The sequence below is a fragment of the Elephantulus edwardii genome, unplaced genomic scaffold (genome assembly GCF_000299155.1).
Source record: "Elephantulus edwardii isolate Elephantulus edwardi_28Jun2011 unplaced genomic scaffold, EleEdw1.0 scaffold00009, whole genome shotgun sequence".
Classification (NCBI taxonomy): domain Eukaryota; kingdom Metazoa; phylum Chordata; class Mammalia; order Macroscelidea; family Macroscelididae; genus Elephantulus; species Elephantulus edwardii.
The window spans coordinates 101185-110332 of NW_006399759.1; the positions used below are offsets into that span (position 1 = coordinate 101185).

At 40.2% G+C, this 9148-nt stretch overlaps 1 protein-coding gene across 1 annotated transcript in view; it reads left to right on the forward strand.

Annotated features, from left to right (window-relative positions):
• Positions 1-9148, forward strand: part of LOC102848992 (calpain-13-like) — a 96202-nt gene that overhangs the window by 23126 nt on the left and 63928 nt on the right. Inside the window, exon 3 of the mRNA XM_006880680.1 lies at positions 3463-3581. Coding sequence (XP_006880742.1) covers positions 3463-3581 — 119 coding nt within the window. The remainder of the gene's footprint in view (positions 1-3462; positions 3582-9148) is intronic.

Below are 9148 nucleotides of genomic sequence, written 5' to 3' on the forward strand. Positions count from 1 at the left end.
CTGTTCTGACTCATTACAACAGCAATCTACTTGAAACAATATCTCCATGTTGTTGTCGTTCTTGTTAGGTGAGTTTGCCCACAATCCTTATTGAAGTAATTTTAATAGAAGCAAAGCAGCAGATCCACTGGGCAGATTCATATTGACAACCTTTCTGTTAGCAGCCAAACACCGTAACATCACTAGGGCTCCTATTTCAAATTTAGAAGTATAGAAGCTGAGGGTCCAAGAGATAAAACAGTATGTTTATTGTTGCATAATCAATAAGTGACAGGCCTGGATTTGAAACCAGGGCTGTTGGACTCCCATCCACTCCACCCCTCCCCACCAGCATCCACACAGAGGAGTAGATGTTACAACGTCAAGGGATGTAGACAGGGAATGAGAAAGGTCTGTCTTCTTGGTGAAGAGCCAAGAGAACATCTGAGTTGAGGACAACCAAGATTGGAGGGGCTGGAACTGGGGGAAAGGGGAATGGGTGAAGACGCAGCAGAAGCAAATCGTAAACAGAAACAGACTAAGTCTTCAAATGTCAGCTTATAATTAAACTTGGGCTTGGATGATGTCACCTGCTGAGCCTGCTATATCTTGGATCAAGATGACAAAACCTTACCTGGCATGATTTTGGTATTGTAGGAGGAAAGACTTAAAGGATGGGAATGAGCATTACACAAAAGGGCCCTTCAGAGGCATACAGAGAGGTAGTAAGAGGCAACAGGAGAGTATTTCTATGTGATGTCCTGGTCTCGAGAAGGCCTAAACAAATATGAGCAGAGAAAAAAACCAATCTTTCTTCTGCCACTCAAAAGAAGCCCATTGCTGCCAATACCAGCAGCAAAATTACTTCTCAATTTATCTCTGAACAACTGAGTCAGAGGGAAAATTGACTTTCTAGTTCCCCAAGGGAAGTCTTTAGCTTGGTTCACTTCCTGGAAGAGATCCCCATTTGTTCCCATTCCCAAGATGGACAAGCCAACAGAATGTGGAAATTATAGGACAATAATACTATCACATTCAGGCAAAATATAGCTAAAGATTATATATGTTAAAAGAAAAAGGGCTAGAACAGTATGTTGATGAGAAACTGCTAGAAGCCCCAAATGGGTTTAGAAGAAGCTGATGCACCAAGGATATAATTTCTGGTGTAAGGTATCCTAGCTGAAAGCACAGTGTAATAGAAGAATATCTATTTGTGTTTTATCAATAATGCAAAAGCATTTTAATATGTAGATCATAAGAAACTATGTCTAACATTGAGACAAATGAGAATCCCAGAATGCTTGATTGTTGTTGTTGTTGTTATGTACTATCAGGTCACTTGGGAGTCTTAGCGATTGTATGTACTTTAACTCTGAACTCTACCCTGAGCCAGTATCACTGACACACTTACCCCCTTTACTCCAGTTACTGTGTCAATCCATCTCATCTGGGGCCTTCCTCTCATGCAATGTTCCTCCACCTTTCCAAGAATGATGTCCTTTTCCAAGGACTGATCCCTCCTGGCTACATGCCCAAAGTATGTGAGATAGAGCTTCAAAAATCTTGCTTCCAAAAATCACCCAGGTTTCACCCTCTCCAAGACAGATCAGTTTGTTCTCTTGGCAGTCCAAAGGCTGTTCAGTACTCTTCTCCAGCTCAAAGTCATTAATTCTCCTTCTGTCATGCTTATTCTTTGTCCATCTCTCTGATGTATAGCAAGTAATTGCAAAGACATGGCTTGGATCAGGTGTACCTTAGTCTCTAGACAGACATCATTGCTCCTCAAAACTCTTGAGAGATCTCTGACAGCAGATTTTCCCAATGCAATTTATTGTTTAATTTCCTGGCTGCTGGTACCAAGAGTGTTGATTACAGAGCCAAACAAACTGAAATTGTTAACAATCTCAATCTCTTCTCCATCTGTCATGATGCTGTCAATTTGCCCAGTGGTGAGAACCTTTGTTTTCTTGATGTTGAGCTTCAATGCATATTGAAGTCTGCAGTCTTTGACCTTCTGCAGCAATCACTTTAGGTCCTCCTCAGTTTCAGGAAGCATGGTTATGTCATCTACATAATGCAGGTTGTTGATGAGTCTTTCTCCAATCCTGATGCCACATTCCACCTCATTAAGTCCAGACTCCAAAGTGATCTTTTCCTCATATAGATTGCAAAATTATGAAGTTAGGATACATCTCTGATGTATACTTTTTCTGATTTTAAACCATACAGTGTTTCCTTGCTCTGTTCTGATGATTGCTTCCTGGTCAAAGTTTAGATTTTGTGTAAACACAATCAAGTGTCTGGAATTTCCACTCGTCTAAGAGTTAGCCACAATTTGTTGTGATCCACACAGTCAAATGCCTTTGCATAGTCACTGAAACATAGATATTCTTAAGGTGCTCTCTGCTTTCAGCTAAGATCCATATGACATTGGCTAGAATGTCCCAAGGGTCATGGCCTCTTCTAAATCCTACTTGCACACCTGGAAGTTCTTTGTGGATGTACTACTGTTCCAATCATTTTTTTTTATAATCTTCAGTAGGATTTTACTTGCTTTTTATGTTAGTGATATTGTTTGATAATTTCCACACTGTTGGATCACCTTTTTTTAGAATGGAGATAAATATGGATTAGTTCAAGTCACTTGGCCAGGTAGGTGGTTGTCCTCCAGATCTCCTGGCACAACCTAGTAAGCATGTTCAGGGCTGCATCTGTTTGTTGAACACTTGATTATGCTTATACAAAACATTTCCTGAAGAAAGGAGCTGTTCAAACTGATCAGAGCAGGGCAATACTAAAGGGTTTAAAACTAGGAAGTGTGTGTCAGGGTTGTATCTTTCCTCAATAACTATTCAATCTGACACTGAGAAAATCATTTGAGAGGCTGGATTTTATGAAGAAGAATGTGGCATCAGGATCAAAGGAAGACTGAGTTATGCGACTTTATTTGCTAAAAGTGAAGAGTACTTGAAACACTTGCTGCAGAAGATGAAAGACTACAGTCTTCAATATGGATGTTTTCATCAACATCAAGAAAACAAGAATCCCCACCACTAGACCAATAAGCAACATTATGATAGATGGAGAGAAAATTGAAATCCTCAACAAGCTCACCTTATTTGGATCCACAATCAACACTTTTGGTACCAGCACATATTGCATTGGACAAGTCTGCCATCAGAGACTTCTTCAAAGTATTGAGGGCAATGATGTTAGTTTGAAGACTAAGGTGTGCCTGATTTAGGCCAGGGTCTTTTTAATCACTTGCTATGCATCTGAGAGCAGGATAAGGAATCACCCTTTTTCAGTATGAGGGCTTGGAACTGGTCTTGGTATTCTTCCTCCAATTCTCCTCTCTAAGACAATAGAAGGGAAGGGAAAAAATTATTCAGAAGGAGCACGTAGGCTCTGGGGTAAAGACTTGTGACTGTTTGTGATGAGACTTGCAAGATTGTCAACCTCTGACGGTTTGTCCTGTCACAGGAGACTGCTGGTTCCTAGCAGCACTCGGTTCCCTGACACAGAACCCACAGTGTTTGAAGAAGATCCTGCCAGTGGACCAGAGCTTTTCCCACCAGTACGCAGGGATCTTCCACTTCCGGGTATGTGCATGGTTGAATACTCCTTATTTTGGATTCTCCAGGAGCCTAAGGGAGGCCTATGAGTAACATATTCCCAGGGTCTGGCAGTCTGAGATGGAATTGACACCCGGGGGTTGATTACTATGCTTACCTCCAGAAAGGATTTGAATGAGCTTATCATCTGACAACACACGTGAAAAGTGATAGCTAAAATGCTCTCATTGACATTCAGAGAAAAGGCAGGAACAAAGAGAAAAAGAAAAGAGCAGTTTATCAAGAACTCCATAATCAACATTAAGCATTTGTTTCAATATCTATGCTTGGACTATATATCATGCTATATTGGTGACAAAATTTTGGTAAATTGCAACATCTGATAGAATTATTCTTCCTCTCCACTAAAAAAAACCAAAAAACCAGAACACAAAACTTGGTAATTCTTGTATTTAATCTTCCATGAATTTTAATATCATTGTGTCTAATTAAAAAAATAAAATCCACTGTGATGTGGAGGGAAGTAGGATTAAATGTATATATTCATTTGGAAAAAATTACATTTTTATTAATCTAATTATCTCTTTCCAGAAACATGGTATATCTTTCCATTAATTCCAAACCAGTTTTATGCCATTCAATAAAATGTTACAGTTATGTTTTCTTATTGGTAGTGTACCCATCTTGGTAAATTTATTTCCAAGTACTTTACAATTTTGTAGCTACTGTAAATGAGATTTTTTTTAACCCTCTCATTTAAACTAGATGTTGATGGAACAGAGAAAAGCTACTATTTGTGATATATTAATCTGTAACTAGTCAACAAGTTCTTTTCTTAGTTCAAGTTTTTTAACAGTCTTTGAATGGTTTTAATTAACTTGTAATGTCTGTAAATAAAGATAAGTTTGTCTTTCTTTTGAATATTTGCAGAACTTGTTTTACCTCTTTGAAAAAATTTATAACTCCTAATTTTAAATAAGACTATATGTCATTAGACAAAAAAAAGAAGAAACAACAACAGAAAAAGAGTATATGTTGATGTTATATACCATAAATCAGAACTAACTTATAGCAAACCCTTCAGCAGGTTGCCAGAGGCTGTAAATCACCCAAGAGATTCTCCACTTTTCTCCCAGGACCAACTGGTGGATTTGAACCATATGCTTTTTTCTTTTCTTTTCTTTTTAAATTATTTTTGTGTGAGTGTACCGTCAAATCAGATCTGACTGGTACAGGAGGAGATTGTCCCTCCTTACCCCGCAGAGCATCTGGTGGATTCGAACTGTGCGCCTCTGGGATTGTAGTTGCAGCTCCTTGCCATTAGGCCACCAGAGCTCCCCAAACCATATGCTTTTGAGTTGACAGCACAATGCCTTACCACTAAGCCACCATAGCTATTGAGTAAGAACAGTGAGAGTAACACATGGCCTTCTCTTGAGTTTAGTAACAGACTTTCGAGAACTGTTACCCTTTGTAAACCTAGTAGGTAGATTTTGTTGACACGTTCATTAGCTTTTTTAACACTTACGTTATAAGTAAAATTGAGTTATAAATATTCTTCTCTTACATTTATCTTTCTTTTAGTTAGTCAAGCCTCTAAACTGATTGACCAAAGCATATATTCCTTTGGTTTGTAATAGTTTGATTAATGACTGCTGGTCCTTGATTATCTGTTCATTGAAAGGAAACTGGTTGCCATAGATTGATTTCAACTTATGGTGACCCCATAGTCTTCGGAGTAGAACTGTGCTCCCTTAGTGCTTTTGGTGATTGACTTTTCAGAATAAGAGTGCCAAGCCTTTCTCCCAAGGTGCCACTGTGTAGACTCAAACAGCTGAGAACCTTAATCATTTGTACCACCTAAAAACTCCCTTTGAAAGTCAAATTCATTGTCCTGTGGTTACCATTCATGCCAACTCCCCATCCAGTTTCCAAGACTGTGAATCTTTATGGGAGGAGTCCACCCATCTTTCTCCTGTGGTGGAAGTGGTGGATTTGAACTCTCAACCTTTCAGTTTGCAGTCCAACACACTATGCCACCAAGCTCCTTCCTTCCTTTTCAAATGTAATGTCTTTAGCTTTTCCATTTTTTTTCAATAGCTATTCATTGGTTGGATGTCTTATGTCATCTCCAATTAACTCTTGAAATTTATATTTCATCAGAAAAATCAACTGGGTTTTTTTTTTCAATATTTCCAAATTTATCACCACAGTTTCTAGTGCTATGCTTGAGATTTAATCTTTTCTGAATTTATATTTAAATCTATTTTTCAATCTCTGGTGTATGGGTGGGTTTTTTCCCCCTTAACCAAGTTTACATTTTGAGAGAATAAAATTTTTTAACGTAATTATAAAACTTATAATGTAATAATATGAGATAATACATTCCTTTGGTATTTTTCTTGTATAATTATGTTTTCTTTTTTGTTAATTCCCTTCTATTTGCTCCTCAGCAGTTTTCTTGTTATAATTTTACTTCCTGAAACCTGCACACAATAATTTTTTGTGTCTTTTAAAGTAATAAAGGACCTAAAAGTACAGATTATCCTCTGCTATCAGCATCTGATAAGTTTTGCTATTAAAAGTCTTGTTCAGAACTGGTGAGCCACCTGAAGGAAGAAAGAGGACCCATCCCCTCCTCTGTGACGTATGACTTTGGAAGCTTAATTGGGAGGTGGGGGTGTTGATAGAGGTTGTCAAACTATGTGTTTATGTTGACTCATTGGCTGAGAGGGAGATTCAGAATGGATTTACGTCTTTAAGTTACTTTTCCAATAGCATCTTTTTCATTTTGGTTTGTTCTTTTACATAAAAAGAAAATTAGCCTTGAGTCAATTCTAGTTAATTCTAATTCATCCTTATCCCACGAGTTAACAGACTAGAACCGAGCCCATAGTGTTTTACTCAGATCTCAAGGTCTGTCTTAGAAGGTGCCCCTGGCTACGTTCAAACCATCAACCTTTGGGTTAACAAACACAAACCATTTGCACCACATAGGTACTTTTCTCTGATATCAGGTTTGTTTTCTTATTTACATTCTTTCTCTGAAAGGTTTTTCAAATGATTAAATTTTGCTAGTAGTGCTTTGATGGCACAAAGGTTGACGTACGTGACTGCTAATCAAAAAGGCTAATGGTTTGACCCCACCAGCCCGGAAAGAAGAGGTGGCATGCTGTTGAAAAGATTAGACCTAGAGACTCTGTAGGGAAATCCTGACTAATTTACCATAGCCATGGTACTGGGGGTTTGGTTTGGAGTGTTTTGATTGTCATATTCTATTTTTATTAAGTTATGATCAAAGAATACAGTTTACAAAATGTCTGTGCCTTGGAAATTATTAGCGGTTTATTTCTGGTCAGGTCCACAATCTCAACAACTCATTGTTGTTGAGTCAGAACGGACTCATCGCTAACCCTGCATGGGTTTCCAAGGCTGTGACTCTTAAATGGAAGGAGATGGGGCGCCTTTCTCCCTGAGCCCCTAGTGGATTCCTATCACCGGAGAGGTGTGGCCTCTGAGTTAGGAGCACACCGCCCTCTGGACTAAACCATCAGAGCTCCCTAAAGTCAGGGAGAGTTTGCAGGAATGCTTCACGAATGTATGTGAAGACTTCCCTGGTGATCCTGAGCTCCACAGATAGATTCTGGACGGTTGACTTGAACAATGTATCATCCAAATCTTCTTTTGTGATGTGGACAGACTCTTATAACATCCTCTTTAGTCTTGGCTTATTGTCTGGCTGCTTGATTTGTCCAATATTCTATAAAAGGGAATCAGGGAGTCCCTGTTGTGTTAGGAGTTCTGGTTTTGCACAGCTAGCCCGAGGTCCTCGCCTCGCCGATGGTTCTAACTCGCCAGCTGTCCCACAGGAGAAAGACGGACAATATTCTTCCTTGCAATTATCAGCCTCTCAAAATCCTGCGAGAGCATCAGCTGTGAGTTGTACCCAGAGACATCTTGGAAGAAAGATGACATTTTTCTTTAAGCCATTGAAAACCGTACGAGACATAATTCTCTTTTGATATCCATGAGATTGGCAGGAGTTGGAAGTGACTGCACAGCAGTTGGATATTTCTGGGCCTGCTTTGTCCCAGCTTTTCCTCCCATCGTCTTGTTCAGGTACGCCAACACTGCCGATCACACTGCTGAGGAAAGAAAAGGGAGATCACTAGTTCAGCTCTGTCTGGGCTCTCCTCAGGAATCCAAGGGCTTGTGGTAGTTACTCAGGTGTGTAGGACTCCATGAGGTCCAGGCACACACCCTGTGCCTCCTGGGTGGGGAAGTAAAACAGGCCCCTTTCCCAGAGCAGCTGCAGTGCTGACTGCTGTGGAGTCTGTCTGTCTGTCTGTCTCTTTCTCTCTCTCTCTCTCTCTGTGCATCCTCTCTCTCTGCAAAGGTTCCAGTGCCTCGGGCAACTTAGATGCTTTACCAGTTACATCTCTCAGGGGTGGCTCAAAAACAGCACCAGCATTGTGCTTGAGGAGGCTTGAACATTTTCTAAACATTAGTCCTTCTCACTAAAGTGAACCAGGAAATGCTGGTCAGTGCCTCATTCTTGACCATGCGTTAGGTATGTGTGTGTTCTCTGATAACAGCCTTCTTATCAGATGTCCCCATTGCATAGAGAGTTTAGTCTGGGTTACGAATGTCAGAGGATAAGAATGAGATCCACTCAAAGGCGCTCACTGGAGCCAGGACTCATGTATTCTTGTTGGCTTACCCATGGGCCACGCAGTGCCCTAGGTGCTGAAATAAAAGCTAGTGAAGAGCAGTTCCTATTTTATAACCAGTCTCATTTTCACAATCTACTCTGATCCCAGTCTCAGCTTTGTGAGTACCTTTCTTGCCATCATTTGAGAGATAAAGAAATGAGTCAAGGAAATAATGTCTTGTGCAACATCTGCCCAAATAACAAATGGTAAAATCGGGATTTGATCAAATGCCCCAACTGAGCGCTATTTGTGTCCTGCCACTCATGTAACTCATTGGAGGGTCAGCTATGGGTCAGTTCTGACTGATGGAACACAATAACTCTCAACGTGATGAGATGCTGCACTGAAATTCCATAAGCATATGGTTGAATCCACCAGTTGTTCCTCCTGTGTGATTTACAGCCTCTGAAAATGGGCTGGGGGGTCAGCTATGAGTTGCTTTTGACTCAACAACACACAACAACAACACATCTAAATATGAAATCAAGGTTGTGCTGGTCTTTGGGGTGCCCTTGTCTAGTAACTGGGATTGACTTTCCTCTAGGCTTCATATGTGTGTTGTGTCCAATCTCCTAACACTGTTCCTGTTGCCTTTCAACCTCACCCACTACGTACCTTACTCTCACGCAGTAGAAATGCAAGTCCACAGCTGTGTCAGGATCAAGCCACGGTACTGGGACATAACACACTCACCATACAGTACTACAACACTCCATATCAAAGCACATCACATCACACCACACCACACCATACTACATGTCACACTACAGCACACCACAACACACCATAATATATCACACTACAGCAAACCACAACATATCACATCACACCATACTACATGTCACACTACAACACATCACATCACAACACAGCACAACACAA